Source organism: Lagopus leucura, unplaced genomic scaffold (genome assembly GCF_019238085.1).
Source record: "Lagopus leucura isolate 7727_CA_CO unplaced genomic scaffold, USGS_WTPT01 Super-Scaffold_100050, whole genome shotgun sequence".
NCBI classification, from domain to species: Eukaryota; Metazoa; Chordata; class Aves; order Galliformes; family Phasianidae; genus Lagopus; species Lagopus leucura.
Window position 1 is genome coordinate 408,981 of NW_024962296.1, and position 18,724 is coordinate 427,704.

The following is an 18,724-nucleotide window of genomic DNA, read 5'->3' on the forward strand; positions in this document are numbered from 1 at the left end:
GGCCCCATCCAACCTGGCCTTGAACACCTCCAGGGATGGACGGGGCATCCACAGCCTCTCTGGGCAGCTGTTCCAGCACCTCAGTGCTCTCACAACAAAGAACTTCCCCTGATATCCAACCCAAATCTTCCCTCCCTCAACTTCAAACCATTTCCCTTTGTCCTGCTGTTATCTACCCTTTCAAAGAGTTGAGCTGTACTGAGCATATTATTTTTTCATACACTCTCTCTCACACTCTCTGTCTCCTACTAGACGAGAAAGAACAAAAATGTTCATCTCAGCTATCTAATAAACATAAATGCCTTCTGCAAGTCTGAATCAGGCTGCGGAACAGATATTATATACAGATAAACAGAGTGCTGAATGATTTAAGACGCAACAACAGCTAAATGCAACATGGAATGCATTGGTAAAATTACAAATTAGCATTAATGCGCAATCAATTCAACTAAAAAGGGAAGACAATGTTGCTGCGAAGAACAGCCTTTTTTTAGTCAAAATCAATGAGAAATCAATGGTATAGTTTAATGGAAGGGGAAACACTAGGAAAGGAAATATATTCATATTTCAGAGAACTCTGCAATTAACTGCAACACTGAAAATGAATATTAAGTATAATTCTCCACTTCCTCCTTGCTTGCATGAGGACAAACAGTGCTCAAATTTGGAATAAATCAGTGCAAAGTTAATACAGCCCCATTTTGCCAGCACAAAGTTTCATCCTCGTCAGCGCTGTCATGCTAATTAGAACTGATCCGTTTGCTTCTTCCTTGTGGCACTGTGCCTTTCTGCTACCCTGCCAGTGAGGAAAGGAGTGAAAAAATCAGTGAAAAAATAATTCATATCCACGTCAAGACACCTGTTCTCTGCCAGACAGTTTTGCACTAGTGCAAGCTGGGCCTGTGCCCAAACTGCTGTGGGTGCTCCAGTCAGGAGCAGAACCCAACAGACAGACTTCAGAAACAGAATACTTCCAAATAATTCAACAGTCATGTTTTTGGTGTTGCTTCAGAGAATAAAACATAGAACCCAAACTACTTGATACTAAACCTAAACCTAGCTGCAGTGTGTTACAGTGTAAATACATCTCGCAGGGATCCTTCTGCTAACATCACTGCAAAGGCCATGAGCAGAACGTGAGCAGCTGCCTCAAAATGAGATGCCTGTCAGCAAACAGGAGGATGGAGACAAGCCTCCACGTGAGCCCATGTGATCAAAGCAGGTAATCCTTCAAACCCTCTCTGCAGAGATTTTATCCCAGTGGGGCAGTCAGGCCATGAGTCACTTGCCATGAGTGATGCTCCCACCAACTCCTCCCAGCAGCAGGAGGGTTTCAGGTGGAAAATTACAGGTGTGTTGTGGACCAAGGCTGTGAAACAGATCACCCTGCGTGCTTTGTTTCAGACGCTTCCTACAGGTGTTCATCTGAACGGTTCAAGCACAGCAAAACTGTAAGAACTGTGGAAGAGTTCTTAAAATGAGCACTACACCTTTGTGCTAACAGTTAGGCTCTCACAAATATCATTGCGATATGGCATATTTGCAGCTAAACTTCACTTTTATATTGTCCCTCTTTCTAACCCTGTGAAATGAGAAGCCAATGTCTCACCATTTGCAGGGGTGGTTTAGCATTGCTCCTTCTGGCTAGTGGCAGCACAGAAGAAAAGGTCTAAAGAGTACAATCAGCAGGAAGGTCAGTGTAGTTTCTGGTTTGCGTGGGTCCTCTCAGGGCATTGCACAATGTTAGCCTCCTTCAGGTGGATTCCCTCATCAAAGCTTGGCACTACTGCCTTGAATGTGGACTGTTGCACCACACCAGTATTCCTTCTTCCTCTTTCTGGAATATTCAGCTGTGTTTAAATCAAAACTTTGGACAGCAGAATGCAGACACCCTTGCATTCAAATGTCAAAAAGAAATAGCACATTTCATAATCCTAGCTAGAGACGTGGACATTAAGATTTAAATCCACCTCAGTAGGTGAGACATCACACTGTCTCCAAATGGTCTTCTACAAAGAGCACAGAAGACTGAATCTAGCCAAGAAAGGGGAAAGACAGGGTAATCCCTATTTCCTGCAGACCTTCTTCATCATTTTATTGATGAATTTTTTTATTGATTTATTTTTTTATTGATTGATTATTATCCTCTAACATGATCTGCCCCATCTTTTCATCTGTTGCATCCACACAATGAAACCACAAGCAGTGGTTGAACATTTCTGAGCACGGGACGCCTTCCACATCCAAATTGCCAAGGTTTGCTTATTGGTGCATTGCATTTTACACCAACTTTAATTTAGTTCAAGAACAGGCTCACAGCACTTGTTTCTGAACCAATTCACAGGGACATACCGCGTTCTGTCCTACCACTCTCCCCATCTGCCTCACCAAAGGGTATTTATAATTCCCTGGAGCTGGATTACCTTTCACAGAAGGCTGCAAGGTTCAGTCCATCAGGTGCTGGAATTCTGCAGGGCAGGAGCAGCACCGGGCTCCTCATGCCTTGTGGATGATGGCAGAGCTTCTTTTAGTTCTTAACCTTTTCCTTCGCGGCAGTAGGAAACCATGTCAGTGCAAGTGAACACGCTGCACCGGCACGAAGAACAAGCCCGGCTGCCAAGCTAATTGTGGAGACAGGAATGGGTGCTAGAAGGGTAGGACGGGAGGTGGGTGCCTTTTTTATTAGACTTGTCCTGATGCCCTAAATGGGCCAGAAGGAGTGAATGTATCCTCTCACATAAAGAGCCATTATGCAGGGATTTCATTTTTCTGATGGAAAAATCTTGACAATCATAAATAGGAGCGTTCGCATGACAGGGAAATTCTAGCTAGGCTTTTCAATGAATCTCCTGCAACAAATTCCAAATTCAACCAGCTTCTTCTATCTAAGCTCATGTGCACGCTGCAGGATTCGCATACTTCACCCCTCATTACCTATGGCCAGACTGAAATCAATGCAGCAAGAGGTGAAAAGGCTTAAGAACCAGCTCTTAGCAATAACCCTCACCACAGCCACAGGTAAAGAGGAAGACTGAAATGTATTTGGTTTCACTTAAACTGTGAGGGAAAGAAAAGGAAGAATGGCAGAGGAAGGAAGGAAAACAAAAGGAAAGAAGTAGAAATTTGTACGTAGAGGGGAGAGTCCCAACTATCTCCCATGTTAGACTGAAACAGAACGCACAAGAGAATTTGTGGAAGTTCTTAGAAGAAAGAGTCATATTATTGTCCTTGAAAATATTTTTTTTTTTTTTTTTTTTTTTAAGAAAGAAAATTTTCTTAAGAAAATTTTAAGAAAACAATTTTGTTTTCTTAGTGAGCAGCACTTGTCATTTTTATCTCCTCCATTCACCAAAAGAGAAGATTGTGGGGGTACCCAGCATATAGTAGGCCACTTCCTATACCTCATAATGCTCAGGCAAACATTCTCAGGCAGCCTGGAACGAAGGCATACTTGTGACTGAACAGTTTTGGACAACTCAGTACAAAAAAAAAAAGTCTTTATGAGATAAGGAGTCTCTAACTTCTTTGTTGAGGTATTGCAGGAAAAGGAGGGAATGGAAATCTGTTACCTGCAGACCACATTTGTGTTAGTCCTTCAAGGTTTCCCTTCTCCCTACCAAAATTCCCTGTTGGTTCATGATCACTTGAAAATCTAAGACCCACATTCTTTAATGAGCAGCAGGCAAGGGAGACTGGCCACTTCTGAAAGACCTATGACATTTCACATCATCAGATATGAGCCTGTTCTGGGAAATGGAATTTTTATACTCATCATATCCTTCCAATGCATCAACTCCATCCATCAATGGCAGCCTTCCAACGATCTGCTTAGCTTTATTGCCACACCAGCATCACGCCGGGTAGCAAATAACTAAAGTCTATTAGTAACAGAAAAATGCTATGCAAAAGCAAACTCAGCAGAGCTGCACCATGGATACTATGGCAAATTTCAGATGAGAAACAGATTTTTCTTTTTTCAGAACAGGCAACAGTGTTCCTCCAGCTTTCACCCATCACTCCCTGATGCTCTCCAGATTTGCAGCCAGAAGGAAGGGGAAGTAAGTTGTTTCTCTGCCTGAATGTTGACGTCTCATTATGAGCTCAAAAAGATACTTGCTCTGCATGCTCTGCTACTTCCTTCATTCAGGATTCTGTCCATTAACACCTAATTTTTGTCTTCTTCTTGCATTCTTTATCTCAGTTCCAAACTGTTGTCATTTCTAGGAATACCTTTCTGTATGCCATCACTAAGGGTTGAATGTTTTGTTTTAGTTAGCTGATTTTTGCTTATCTGCTTGCATTTTCCTCCTATTTTCTAGCTTGAAAACTTCAGCTTGCAATATGGCGAGCATTCCTCAGCTCCGACCCAAGGCAACAGAGCAGTTGTGAGAACACTCCCAAGAAATGACTTCATTTTCTCTCAACCAAAACATTTTCCCACACTTTCAAGCAAACCTAACCAAGATGGTTTGCAAAAGGGTCCTAATATCATCTCTGACAAAGGCAGTTCTACTGAACTTCCTTCTGAAATTTCATGCCTAAAGGCTGTCAGGGTAAGTTTCCACCAAAATTGTAGGCATTCCCAAAATACATCGTAGAACAAATTTTAATCTTTAATGAAAAGAAATAGACAGAAATATAGCATATAAGGAATGATGGACACAGACAAAGCTACCTTACAAGCCACAACACAGATCTGTGCCAGAAGGGAACAGAAAATGGCAGCAGTGGGAAGTGGAGATGGAAAGTTCACAATTGCATCCTACTCTGCAGGTTTTGCTTCTGCAAGATGCTGTCAGAATGCTCTACCTTCAGCCAGGTTGGTGAAGTCTCTGTCCTCAAACACTGGGATACAGCCAAAGCTGTCTATCTGCATAGCTCAGCTACCTTGAAACTCCCCTTGTCCTGCAGCTGACTTGTAACTTGGCTGTTGGTTCTCCATTACGGCTGCTGACTGCTGCAACTTGCTCTCTTGCCCAGACCTGGGGATTGGGCCGTCTATAGCACTGGTGCGCATGAAACAAAATGAGACTGCGTCAGAGATTTAATTTACTCTCTGCCTTCTTTGCTCCTGCAGGCGTCTCAGATTCCTTTGGTTTCCATTTCTCCCTTTGAGACACTGTTCCGAAATCTCACTCCTCTAGCAGCTCAAAATCTAATTTTCAGGCTAAGTGTATTAATAGCAACTTTGTACCAATTTGTCCTTGTGCCAGTATTGATCTTTATTATAAGACCTCTCCTTCCCCTCTAGTATTTACTTTGCAATGAAGTGTTTACAGAGAGACATCACATTCCTCTTCCAGTCTTTGTTTTGCTAAGCAAAACAAACTGATCTCTTCTAGTTTTCACTCATCTGCTGAGCTTTCTGGCCCTCACTCACCCTCTGAGCCCTGCTCTGCACCTGCCCCTATGTAAGCATACTTTACTGACAGAACCACACACAGTGTTCCCAGCACTCTTGAATCTTGGTTTCACACCTCCCTGTTTGTACCAGGACCCTGTTTGAAACCATCCCTGCAAACACATCGGCCCCTGTACTTATCCAATCATGTTCCTTCCAGTATCAAAGTTCCTCTGCTGCCTGGCTGCCTCCACAGCACCCAGCTCTTTTCCTGTTCTCACCCCTGCTAGCACCTAAGCCAGATGGCTCCTGTGTGGGCAAGGCTCCCAGCTGCTGCTTGCGCTTGATCCCAGCGTCTCTCTGTGCTCCTGCAGAGCTCCCACACCATGAACTAGTTGTACTGCTCTGCTCCCTGACTTCGAAGCCAGCGGATTCTCGCAGAAGATTCCCCCAGTTCCATTTCTCCTCGGCCTCGTTCCCCTGTTGGTAGGCTTTTCTGCTCACCACCAATTGCCTGCACCTTCTGCAGGTCAGCCAGGACCAGTGCCCCATCAGGGCCCCAAATCCAAGACCTCTGTCTGACTCAGAACTACGCAGCCTTTAACCAGACTCCAGAGCTCCAAGACGCAGACGCACCCCATCCCAAATGGCCACATTTATCCACTGAAGCTTCCTAGTTGCCTCAAGCAACAGGGACGTTCTTTTCTTAATGTGAACCACTTGTCCCCATGTGTCCCTACAAACGAATCGCCAGCTCCCTACTCAAGGGGAAAAAATCCTGCTGACTTCATTACATTGGGGTTTCCCTGCAGTTTCTGGCGCTGTAACCTGAGCTGGGATGTCTCTCTGATTGCAGCCTTTGGCCTGGTCTTTCCAAGGCTCGCTTCGAGCACAAACCCAGAGAGCAAAAATGACACACACAGAACAGGTTAGTAACAAGCAAAGGCATTCTCATACCTGCATAAAGTATCAATTTGAATGTAGCTAAATCCAGATCTTAGCTTAAGGAACAAAGAATTCCTCTGTTCTCCCAACCTTAATCTAGTTCTGCGAACTGATGCAAATGGGGACATCTTGTTGTCTTGTGGACATAAAAATCAGACGAGCACGCTCATGGGAACTTGCCCAGTACTATTTCAGTGGCACAGTTCCAGGAAATGCCCTCATAGCCTGCCCTCATGTGCTGCTCCCAGATCCTTGCAGTAATAACAGCCTTAAGGCTGCATAGCATAAACCAGCTCAGAAAATCTGCCTGTTCTATACTAACTCAGGAACTGCCACTCATCTTCTCATCTCTCCATCTGCAACAAAGCCGTCAGCCTTTTTATTTCTGACTTCTGGAGAGCCTAGAATTCCCTGTTAAGTATGGCTTTTTTTTTTTTCTTTTTTTCTTTTTTTTTTCCCCACTGTTACCAATAATAAAAATGAAAAAAAAAGTCTTTAAATTGGTGCAGTGTGGATGAACATGGCAGCTTGATCTTGCTATAGGCAGACTGGTTTGGGCAGCACATTGCTAACTGTCTCTTGCTTCTCTGCTGGAATACTTTATATCTTGTAACTATTGATGTCCGGATTGTACATGGACTGCCATGAAAAATCTGCATTGTCACTGCAATCCTCTGCCATGCCACAGCCCTCACAGAACTGCTCATCTACTGCGGATGCTACTCCCAAAGCAAATGTTTGCTTAAGACAAACGAGTAATCTGTCTCTACAGTATCAGTTTGTTTCAACTATACGGCATAACAACCTCACGGATTTCATTTGAGATTGATTTCACAGGTTTTCACCTGTGCTGTGAGCCACACTACAATTCAGTTTCCCAACCTGTAGCCCCCCACCATTGTCTGCAGTGATGACTGCATTAAGGCAACCAGAGAAACACTCCTCCACTTGAGCATCAGAAGCTCACCTGCTAGGCATCACTTCCAATGCAAAGTGTAACAGGGAAGGAAACTCTGAAGCTCCCCAGTTAACATATGCTATCACCCCTGCTCCAGCCTCCCTGTTTTACTGGAACACATCTGTACTGCTTGTTTGGGCAGCACCTCAGAAAAGAGAAAGAGGCATGACTATGTTTGCTATTTCCCCTGCGCAGGGAGAGCAGGGGGATGGCAGAGGCCCAGCAGCAAGCTCACACTGTCCTTTCCCTGTGTGAGAGGCAGGAAAGATGGCAGCTGCTTGAACAGCACGCTCCTGTGTGGGAGCCAGAGAAGAGCAGCTTGTGCAAAGAAGGAATTTTTAGGACTTTCACTATGGAGATTTGGGTTTGAGCCCTGATGAGAAAGCTAAGTACTCTGTAATCATGGTGCAAAGAAGCATAACAAACACTCACTACCTTCACAGGGACAGAGGCAACTAGTAAAAAAAAACAAAAAGCAAAACACCACCAAAGTATTCTGATGGGAAAAGCTTCTTTTAGGAAGACATTTGTTTGATTTTATAAAGAGCATTGATTTTGATATAAACGTTCCTGCCAAAGCTACTTGGAACAGCTTTGCTTCTGGCAGCTCAGAAGCTCTATTTCAGAACATCCAAATTGCACATATTTTATCCTGGAGGTTTTTATACCACATATATCATTACTGCCTTGCCCTAACATGACAGTAGCTGTGGAATATTTCATCTTCTTGTAGATGATTAGATGAATTGCATCATACTACAGAACAAAATGTTACCTGCTTTCTTAGATGAAGACGTTCCTGGGTGTCATAATGGCACTGCCAAGCTTTCATTACATAGCAAACAATGGACTTCCTGTTCTAGGGAATAAGATAAGATGTTTCAATCCTACTATGCAGCAGCTGATCAAAACAATGTTTTCCTACACAATACACATACTCTGACTATCAGTGCATACTTAGCAAATCAGCATAAGTTGTACAACAACTTTAAATGAATGTAATTCAAAATGAAAATTCAGAAATCACAGAGCAAAGCATTTCTAAAATCAAAATCTGGGATACAGCATTCGTCATGGGAAATCTAAAAAGTGAACTATTTAATTCTGGTTAAAGAAGGGGAAAATAAAGAACAAACAAGCTTTAACTGACAGAACTTCCCAGAAAGTGGAAGTTCTGAGTTAGGGCAACGCATATTAATTCTGAGAAGCCTGAGCCGAGCTTTTTTGTTAGGGACAAAGTCCGAGAGGATCAGGATGGAGGGAATTCTGCAAGAACCCACAGCAAGGATGCAGGAGGGTAGAGCCCAGCAGGATGTGAGCGCATCAGGGCTGAGCGCGGTTTTGGTGGAGGAGTAAGGCACTGCTGGGTCAGAAGAGCACAGAAAAGGGCCCTTCAGCCAGAACAGCAGCAGGTCAGTTCTTGAGCGAAGTGTCATGCTCCTGTGTACTACCAGCACTGGGACGCTTGAGGTGCCCACACGAGCTTCTTCAGCACTGCAATACCTCCGAGCTCCCTGAACGGGCACACCATCCGCAGCAGGATGGTGCCTCCCAGGCGCTCCTTGCTTTTCCACACTCTGCATGAGAAGAGGAGCTGCTAGCAGGATCCAGCTGTCGCGGACTGGGGCTGCAAGCAGTTACTGCTGCCATCAGGGTACCAGCAACAGCCAGATGCCTTCATCTTTAAACTTCCGTGTCCATGACTCAGGCCCTTTCATGCTCATAACCTATCCTGGCCTTCTCACCCTGGCCCTTCTTAGAAACAATGTTATTCAGCTGCTAAATTAAATAATACTTAACTAATATATTTATCCTGATTTTTAGAACTGACAAAGGCAATCTGTTCAAAGCAAACACTTCACTCACTATCTACTCCCTTTTTCTTTCTCACATAGGCAATGATGGATGGAAAAGCAAAAATAAATGAATAATTAACTGCCTTCACAATCTTGGCTTCAACACTGGTCAATAGAGCACGCAGCTGATCCTCCAAGTAAGACACATAATGTCTTTGCTGGGCTTATGGAACTTATCCATGGAGTTTACTGCACATTCAGGATCTGCATCACAAACGTGTGTGTCTGTGCGTCACTGAGGCGGAAAAGGTTATGATGCTGAACAAAGGGCTGCTGTCTGCTGACACAAATGAGACTAAAAACTCACTGATCTGGAAGCTGATGTACAAAAACTCCTTGCAGCCTGAGTGCCCCCTGTCCATACACATTAAATGAGTAAGTCTTGTTTGAGTGCAGGATAGCCTTAATCTGCAAACAAAACACATTATAGCAGTATGACTTTTACCTCAGCAAAGTCTATCAGCCACAAAATCAGATGAAAGGCATTGCAGGAGTAAAGTGCATTTTAAAGTGGGATTTTTCTGTCACAAGCTCATTCCAAATTATCTAGCATAAGGAACTTCACCCATGGAAGCCAACAGTGTTGGCACAAGGAGAGTTACACAAGACACTGGCGGGAGAAATGAGTACTGAAAGCTTAGAGAGAGATGGAACAACCTGTGAGAACAGCTTTTAGGCATTATGGCAATACAAACACGCTGTGCTTGGCTTGCAAAGGGTCAGAGGAGGGCTTGAAAGAAGCAGCAAGCTCAAAGTCAAAAGGGATGGTCAGAAGGTCATCCTCAGTGAATGGCAGTGGAAAAGGAGAAAAGTCTTGCCAGCTTTACAACCTCAAGTCCCTGGAAAGGCTCAAATCAATGAGGGGATCCTTGTTTCATGGAACACAAACACTGCATAGCACCACGTGGGTCAACTTCAGCCCAGCTGGAGCATGCAGGGCAACTTCACTGAGGTCAGACTTCAGCTGCCTACTCTGGATTATCAAAGCCCAACACAAACCTATGTGTATTTCAGAGCAACAGTGAGGATTTTTGCCATCAGAAGGCACTGGGCAACGCTGCTTTTGTAGCAGCTCAGGCTACTAGGTTCAGGACTCCACTGCAGCTGGCTCTTGATAGCACACTGTGCCCCACAGAGCCCATGCTGTAGCACATATACAAACACAGGAGACAAGCTAACTGTCAGGAAGAAAGCTGCACGTAGGCAGCTGAAACTACATCAGCAAGCACCAAGTGGAAATCCAAATCTTCCACTAAGAGTTGCTCAAGATAGCCCACTAAAAACCATTGGTCTCTCATACACTCACATTTAGCATTGCAACTGGTGTTTACAGAAACTCAGGCAAGCAGCATCTTTGTGCCACTGAGAGCAGTGCTGTGCTTCTGATGGAATGAGGCTGCTCAGAGTGCCATGCTCAGTTCACTGCTGCACCGTTGCTCACTGTGGGCCACCACAAACCATCCACATTGCAGAAGGGGTTCCATTCACCCTCTGACATGCACACATTAAGCAGAGATACTCAGTTTGCCTCCTGTACAAAGCCAGTACCTTATGGACATTCAGCTCTGCACCTGTGCACTTCATTTCAGACTAGCAAAGCAGGAACTTGGCAGCACAGGCCATCCCTCCTATAAGTCTCAGCTTTGTTTGACCACACTCTTTCTGAAGGATCTTGTCTTCTCTAGATGGACCACAAAGTGGTTTGGTATCCACTCCCTCCTCCTCCTCCATCACGCCCAGAATTTTTGCATGCCCAAGTCCTGCTGTATTTAGCAATGACTCTGCAAGTGATGCAAACTGAAAATTGCCCTCATACTACATCTCAAGGTCGAGGCTCCTCAAACCAAACCTTCTCAGGCCACATTCTCCCATCTTTTATTCAGGCAAAGAGAAAGGAATAGCAATAACTACTTCCAACTCTCAAGGCACTATCATCCTCCCAGCTGACAGCTGTAATGGTTATACTGTTTAAAAGAGGATAAGAAGCAGTGAAGTGAGAAACAAGTCCAGTGAGGTTGCCAGAAGTGTCATTAAGAACAGTTGAGCCCTTTCCCATGCCATTTGCATTGGTCCTGGATGTTTAGATGGTAGACTCTTCTTTTCCATACTGCAAATTCTTCACCACCCTGCAGTTCTAGCCTGGGGGATGAGAATCCATTTCCTGATGCTCCACACCATGGGCAGGATGATCTCAGAACACTGCAGCTGTCACAGAAGAAAGAATAAAGGCTGAGACTACTTAAACAAGCTGAAACCAGATCAGGTACCTAATGGTGGTGAGGTACTTTCCTCCCCAGGCATGAGATTGTTTGCATGCTTGTTCTAAGGCTTTATATCCTGTGGTAACTTTGCTCATGTAGCCACGTTTATGGTTGCAGTACTGCAACTGAAACTAGTTTCTTGTTGATGCCTATTCTCAACAAAACTGTAGGAGCATGCAAGACAAAGAAAAGTGACTTTTCAGGTTTGCTGAAAAAGGAAAAAATGTGAAAGGAAGAGATGAAGATAAAGATCCGTAGAGCTATGAAGCTGCTATTTAAAATTGCAGTTCTGATGTGAACCATGTACAGTAGACAAACCATGGAGGCCACATGTGGCAGCACTGAAGCAACAATGTATTTAATCCTCCTGCACTGCAAAAGCACCACTGGCTGTTGTGAACAGGATGCAGACCTAACTTCCTCAGCACTCTGCAGCAGGCTGGTTTGCCTGGGTCGTGCTCTCATCATGCTCAGAGATGCACTTGTGGAAAATCTAGCAATGGTAACTTTGACTTACTCCCACATCCTTTGGTTTTGCACGAGCATCACCGAAAATAAGCACAACAAACCTGATTGATCATGCTGTAGCACAGTGCTGTTAGCTCATTCTCTGGGTATGATTGAGGTGAATACCACAGGACAGTTGCAGAGCTTTCTACAGTAACCGACTGCCTCGCTTCCATGATGTGAGGCACTCTTAAAATATTCCGAGAGAGTAAAGTGATATTTATCCCAAGCACTGCAGCAGGAGGCAGAGTAAGCAATAATGTGCCAAAGGTCACACAGCAGGGATCCCAATCCAGGTCTGGCAAATCCCAACACAGGCCCAAACCAGTTGCAAGTTTCTGTGGTGTTACACTTCACAACGGGAGCAGAGCAGAACAGCTGGTTTGACTCTGACCAGGAAACAGACACAATAGAACACAAGCAACACCTGTTTTTGGGCAGAGCTGGGATTACTGGAGCCATGCTCACGAGCAGGAAGAGATGCCACCAGGTTCCTCTGCATTTGCCCTTCCAACTCGTCTATATCCCACACTGAAATCTTCCAGCACATGGATTTCTCCTTCTTCAGGTGTTAGAGAAAGCAATTTAAAGCAATTTAAAGCAAAGAAACGATCCCTTAAATACAGCTGATTTTGCAAGTGTTTCAGTACATTTGCACACAGCATTTTACCCAAAGGTCTGAGCGCAGGTCCAGCCCTGGAGCTGTGTGCACAGAGCACACAGGTCAGTGTGATCTCACCACTCGCTACCAGCATGCTCCTCATCCTGTTACATTCTTCTCCATTCTTTCTACCTTGAGCCTAACACGATCCATACACACTGTCTCCAGAAGGGATCAAAAACCCAAACCGAAGTGAACAAGCAATCTCGCAAACTGTTTACACAATTTATTCTGCCTTCAGAAGGTTGGTCCACCAGACTCACCATGGGTGAGACCAGACTGACAAGTGGCAAACACCACACAGATCAGCATCCTGCAAGGCACCACCTCCTTCTCACAGGCACAAAGACTGGAGAAGCACTCCAGTCTTTGGTGCAAATGCTGGGAACAGTTAGGTGCAGGCTCTGAACCCTGGGCTTGTCATCCTAAGCCCAAACACAAAGAAGCAACTGCAAGGCAAGAGAGAGCTGGTTACAGGCCTGATTCTGCAACTACTGCATGCTGTTAGAACATCCTTGATGTTACAGTAGCTTATGCAACCTGTCCCAAATCTCAGCAACTGAATGACAAGTATGATTTGGCTATGAACCCAGTGCAAAGGGATAGTACTATGTAAATAACCTGCTGTACTCACCAGGCACTGTACAAATCATGCTGAGCCTTGTGAGCAGCTGCCAGGCAAAAGCAGCAGAGAAAGGCTGTGAGATGACCCTCCACAGGGAAGGGGAACATCTGAAAGCCCACATGCTTAACTAAAAGCACATTAAAACATCTGTGGAAGAGACAATCGGCTGAAGAAACTTGATAAAGTCTCTCTTGGTATCTCATAATCATCTTAATTGTGAGAGAGAAGACTTCTCCTGCTGGGCGTTTGTCCCTCTGGATGCAACCCTCAGCAGAAGAAAACAAGTTTCTAAACAAAAACTTTAAATACAGCTTTTGAAAACTTGCCCAGACAAACAAAACATTAATGCAAGTTTTGGCCTGGTCTCCACTGCCTGGGAAATAACTTCTCCCCACAATAACAGAGGCTGTAGCAGCTCTATTATTTCAATCACCACAAGCACAAGCATCTCCTTTCAGCATGTTCTATCTCCCTTTCCGGCAGGGAAGGAAGGGCATGCAAGAGATCCACAAAAACACCATGTTGGTGTTTCCTCAGAAATAAGGACTGTAAGGGAACAGGCTAATACAGGGAAGCTGCTCTGAGGAAAGAGCAAAGCCTCAGGACAAGAATAGTATCCAGCTTCAATGAAAGCAAGGACAAATAGGTACTAAGGTACTTTCCTGCTGTAAAAACAATGAAGCTTCAAAACAGACCATGTTCAAAAATCTCAATCATCACTGAAGCCTTTTAGGTCAGATTAGGCAAACATGAATGATGTAAGCCAAGTTGGTCCTTACTTGGACAGGGAAATTATGCTAGATGACTGTTGAGCTCTCTTACAATCCATTGTACTCTATAGCCCTGCATCACAGAACTGGCTGCTGGCAGTACCCCCACACATTCAGTCATCTGGCTCCCCAGAGGCTTCCTGTGCCACCTTGGCTGAGTCCCCTCTGCATTTGCCAGCTCTGCACCTGGAAAAGGGTCTCATCCCTACTGCACATGTCTTAGACCCTCTGAGGATCTTAGGAAGTCCCTTCCATCCCACACTCTGAGTAGAACAGGAAAACAGGGGTGGCGCTTGCATTTCAGGATGTATACTTGTAAGTTACACCAGAGCAAAGACAGATTGCCGAAAGCCATGGATCAGTGCAGCCCTGCAGGGGGATTCAGGCCTCTCATTACCAGCGCAGCTACAATTCCAGTCCTGTATCGCAGCCACGAGGACCCCCCCAGCCTCCCTACATTAGGCCTGTACTGCAGCACAGGAATGGAGCTAAAGCCCCACTTTGCAACCATATCCACCGAGTCCTCCATGGAGCGGGGGGCTGCACCCTGCCACACTGCCAGCACGCAGATAGCCTGCTCCCCACAGGCACAACAGGCTGGGAATACAGCACCATCTGCAGGGCTCTGCCATGCACCAAGCTTTGCCTATCCCCAACTCGGAAGGCCAGCAAGGTCCTGGTAGGCACTTTGTACCAGGTCGCTCTCCAGAAATACACACCTGAACCACACTCATCAAGGTCCTGCAGGAAAACAAGGCCTTTCTGAAAGCATCACTTCAGAAACAAACTGCTGTTTCAATACAGTTCCGAAGACCCACTGAGATGCCAGAAAATTAAATGCATTTTGACAGTGATTATGTAAAGCATCAGCCCTTCTGTGGCTCAAGGGAGCAGCTGCACGGCTGCAGAGAGCTGACGTGCACAGGAGATTGCTGGCATCAGCACAGCCTCGTGCTTACAGGCACAGGCAGCAGACACAGTCAGTGCTTTAGCGAGGGCTCTGGGAGTATCTGAGGTTCTTGCAGCTTCCACATCCAAAGAGCTTCGCAGTGCTTCTGTACCAAAAGGAGCCTGGGCCAATGTGTGCAAAGCAGTGACGAACACATTGTACTACAGCAGCACATTCCCTCAGATGCGGGTCTGACAAATCCCGCCTCTTGGGAGGAAGGATAATTTTTCTTCATACTTGTCTATACGAGAAGGTCAGCAGCATCGTGTGATTTTCCAGAGACATGTAACCACTATGCAGTGCAAGCCTTGAGAAATGCAAGCATTTTTGTTATTGCTTTTGCTATAAATATAGGAATTTAACACTTATCCTACTGGATTAGACCAAGAGTCCATCTCTCAGAGGAAGCCTACTGCTGAGAGCTCCAACAAGTGCTTGCTCTGCAAAAGGCGGCTGCATCCTGCAGCTCAGCCAGCAGTGCTCTCAGAGGGGCAGCTGCCTCCACTACCTACTAGTTTGGCAGCTACCTACTGCTGGAGCCAGCCTTCCCTACAAAAAAGCAACATGATGCTCTTTAACTCCCCCATATCATAGAATCATGGAATGGCCTGGGTTGAAAAGGATCACAATGCTTATCCCGTTCCAACCCCTGCTACATGCAGGGTGGCCAACCACCAGACCAGGCTGCCCAGGGCCACATCCAGCTTGGCCATGAATGCCTCCAGGAACGAGGTAGCGTATCACCCAGCTTCTAAAGCAACCTGCAGATGTACACTGTGCTTGTTAGCTCTGTTTCATAAATACTGTCAACACTCATACAAAACATTTCAGAAATCAAATTTAAAGACCTAAGCCAGACAAACTTAGCTAAACACGCTAACATTGTTATTATTTACTAAAAACAAACAAACCACCACAGTATCTCTCTGACCGCAATCTGCTCTCACCACTGCCAGAATCAGCTGGGTTGATACTTGATTTCCAAACCTAGGATTAAGTGCATTCTAACTGAACCTTTTTTGTCCCTTTCCACCCATTTCCTCTGCTGTGATAAACCACAGCAGGTAGCACAGTCCAATGAGGGCTCATAATTTCATGTACAAAGTTTATAGGATGGGAAAACTCCTGAGGCAAGCAGAGTGGTGGGATGGGATGAAAGGCCGGTGTATGAGCAGAACTGAAAGAACAAAGAGGGTGAGGAGGGGATTGAAGTGCAGTGAGCTGGGCACTGGTGAATCCTAAGTTCAGATACCTGCAAAAAAAAACAGGGCCAAAGCTTAAATATTAAGAAGTGAATGAGTACAGCACAGGCAGGGGGAAAAGGACTAAATGTATTAGCTCTCTGAAGCTGCTTTGGCCCTCCAAACAAATGCCCAACTTGCTGATGCAGGACCCGTCGTTTCTGACGACGCAGTTTAAGTTCAGCATGGACAGACTGCCTGCCTGCACACTCACAGCACAGGTCACTGCCTTCTTCTTTCTCCCTTCCATGCTCACCTCCCGTGGCCCAGCAAATGTTTTCATTTGGAGTGATCCAGATCCTTTGGTGTCCTTCTCTCTTTCCTTCACTGGCTAGCTATGATCAAGAAGAGAACCTCAGAAACAGTAGTGAGCAGCAGCAGCTTGGATTTAATCCTACTGGTACATATGTCGTGTTCTTGACCGTCAATTTCAGGACTTTTCTCAGTGTTGTTTCATACAACTCTACTCTAAGTCGCCCTCCCCAACAAAGAAATGGACTTCAGCTATTCCTGCGGGTGCCAAGAGACTGGGTCTTTCTTCAAACTTAGCCTGCTGTCAAATTTTGTACAACTACTCTTTTTCCCTCACCTTTTCAACTTCTCCATCTCAGAAACTGGAGCAGTCATTCTGGCCTTTTTGTAAAGTCTCACATTTCAAAGCCTTACCTGGAAGTTAAGCATTAGTATTACTATCAGAAACAATTTAAGGATCCCAGATATTTATTCAGATCTGCTAGCATGTTTGAAAACTCAATTGCAAAGCATTTCTTACAAGACTCAATTTAACCTACAGGCAACACTACCTTTATTACTATGGTTTTACTGTTTCTGGCAGCATCCACAAAGTGTCAGGTGCTGTAGATTCAGATAATTTTAACCAACACCAAGAACTCCTTCCTCTTGAGTGACCCTTTACAGCCTCAAATATGGAGTGAAAGCATGTCAGGGAGAGGTGCTTTTCCAGTTGTGGTCCTTAACTGTCTATATAAAAGGCTCTCCCTTCTAGTCCAAACGAGTATATTCCAAAGGAAAGGGCTACCTTATCCACAGATTGTTGTCTATTCTCTTCACAAATCCATCTCAACCCACGTATGACCAAAATCACTTTATCTGAGCTTCAGAACTCTGTCTGTCCTAAGCAATCATGGTGTAACGTGCAGCGATGTTTCAATGACATTCAGCAGGACTAGGAAACAAAGGCTGCTTTGCTTTTGGTGAGCTACAGCAAAGCATCAGGGTCCTAAAAAGAAACCTGAATTTGAAGTGTGCAAGTTAGTCATGTCCCATTATAACTGCACACTCGTGAGCTACTATAAGCTGGAGTTGAGACCATTGTCATCCAGCTTGGTCATGTTCTAAAATTTATCTCAAGGTTGAAAAAAAAGAAAAAAAAGGTGATGTTCTTCCTAGGCAAAATGAGTGATACGACATGTTGACAAGCTGTATTTTTAACATATTTCTTTGAAATTTGCTATCACAGCAAGGAAATATCTGGAGCTGCGAACTCTTCTATATTTGGTCCTGAGATTAACGAGTCACTTGAGCGGAGTGAACTAGAGTTTCATGAGGTTCCCTGAGGAAGGTCAAACACTTCCAAACACTCCTGCGATCCTCTGCAACTCTAGATGAAGTCTGTGCTGGGAAATGAGGAGTCTGTCACTGCATGGAAAAGTCATACACTGGAAAATGGAGATTTCTTTTGTCACACAGCTTTCATGAAGCCATTCAAGAAGGGCTCACCAGCGAAAAAGCTTACTGCAAGAAAGGATGTTGTTCCTGGTACAGTTGTCATCTGCTCTGCTTTTGGATGTGCAGAAACCTGGGTCTGTGGGAGAAAAATGAGCAGAGCTTTAAGTCTTGCTGGGGTGAACATGGTTCTACCTCCATCATATAAAGGTAGCAACTTTCCAATGGCAGTAATCTCAAAAGAGCTAGTCACCCCATCAGAAATGCTTACTGTGACAGAAACTCTGACTCAGAAATGCTTGCCAGATTATCTCATGATGTAAGAAAGTTCAGACAGTTGAAAAGAGTCCCTGATTTTTTAAAGGTTGGCTTCAGCTGCTGACTTTCTCTTGCTGAGTTTCATTCAGTATATCAGGATGCAGGGATCTAATCTCTGCGAGACACAGTCATATACTTGAAGCAAAAATCTGAATGTAAAATAGACTTACTTGCCACAGAAATCCTTGTGAACAGCACGAAGGGCGAGGAGCAAGTCGGGATGTGCACATAGCCAATCCTCCACCAAATCAGGGTGCCTGGGATCAACTTCCAGAAACACACTCCTGAAAAGATGTGGGGAGATGCACATAACTAGATTGCTAGGCTGAGAAAAACTAAAATCTTCCTTTACGGAACACTGCAAACCAATGATCTTAAAACAGACTGCAGCTATCTGTTTAAGACACAGATGCCAACTGCTTCCTTCAGAGGGAGAAAGTGTTGATCTAAAGGAGAACTTTCATGGTACTCCTCTTTGAGAGCAGTTATGTCCTGGTACTGAGATGTGAGGACCTGTTCTCAACCCCGTGTAGGAATATCACCAGCTTTGTCTTTCTGATGCCCAAAATGGAGCAGGCTGTTCTATGATGCAAATGCACGAACACT

At 44.8% G+C, this 18,724-nt stretch overlaps 1 protein-coding gene across 13 annotated transcripts in view; it reads right to left on the reverse strand.

Moving 5' to 3' along the window:
* The window catches only part of HEMK1 (HemK methyltransferase family member 1), a 69,222-nt gene that overhangs the window by 19,857 nt on the left and 30,641 nt on the right, over window positions 1-18,724 (reverse strand). For 2 of the 13 annotated variants that reach the window (XR_006181378.1, XR_006181374.1), the window contains exons 10-13: window positions 18,289-18,402; window positions 16,704-17,939; window positions 16,371-16,449; window positions 8,020-11,305 (exon numbers count right to left, since the gene is read on the reverse strand). Coding sequence is in view for 1 of the 13 variants with exons in the window: in XM_042885410.1 (XP_042741344.1) it covers window positions 17,903-17,939; window positions 18,289-18,402 (151 nt within the window). In the remaining 12 variants the exon portion in view is untranslated. Of the gene's footprint in view, window positions 1-8,019; window positions 11,306-16,328; window positions 16,450-16,703; window positions 17,940-18,288; window positions 18,403-18,724 lie in introns of all 13 variants that reach the window. The other 11 variants (XR_006181385.1, XM_042885410.1, XR_006181380.1 and 8 more) reach the window with 10 other exon arrangements.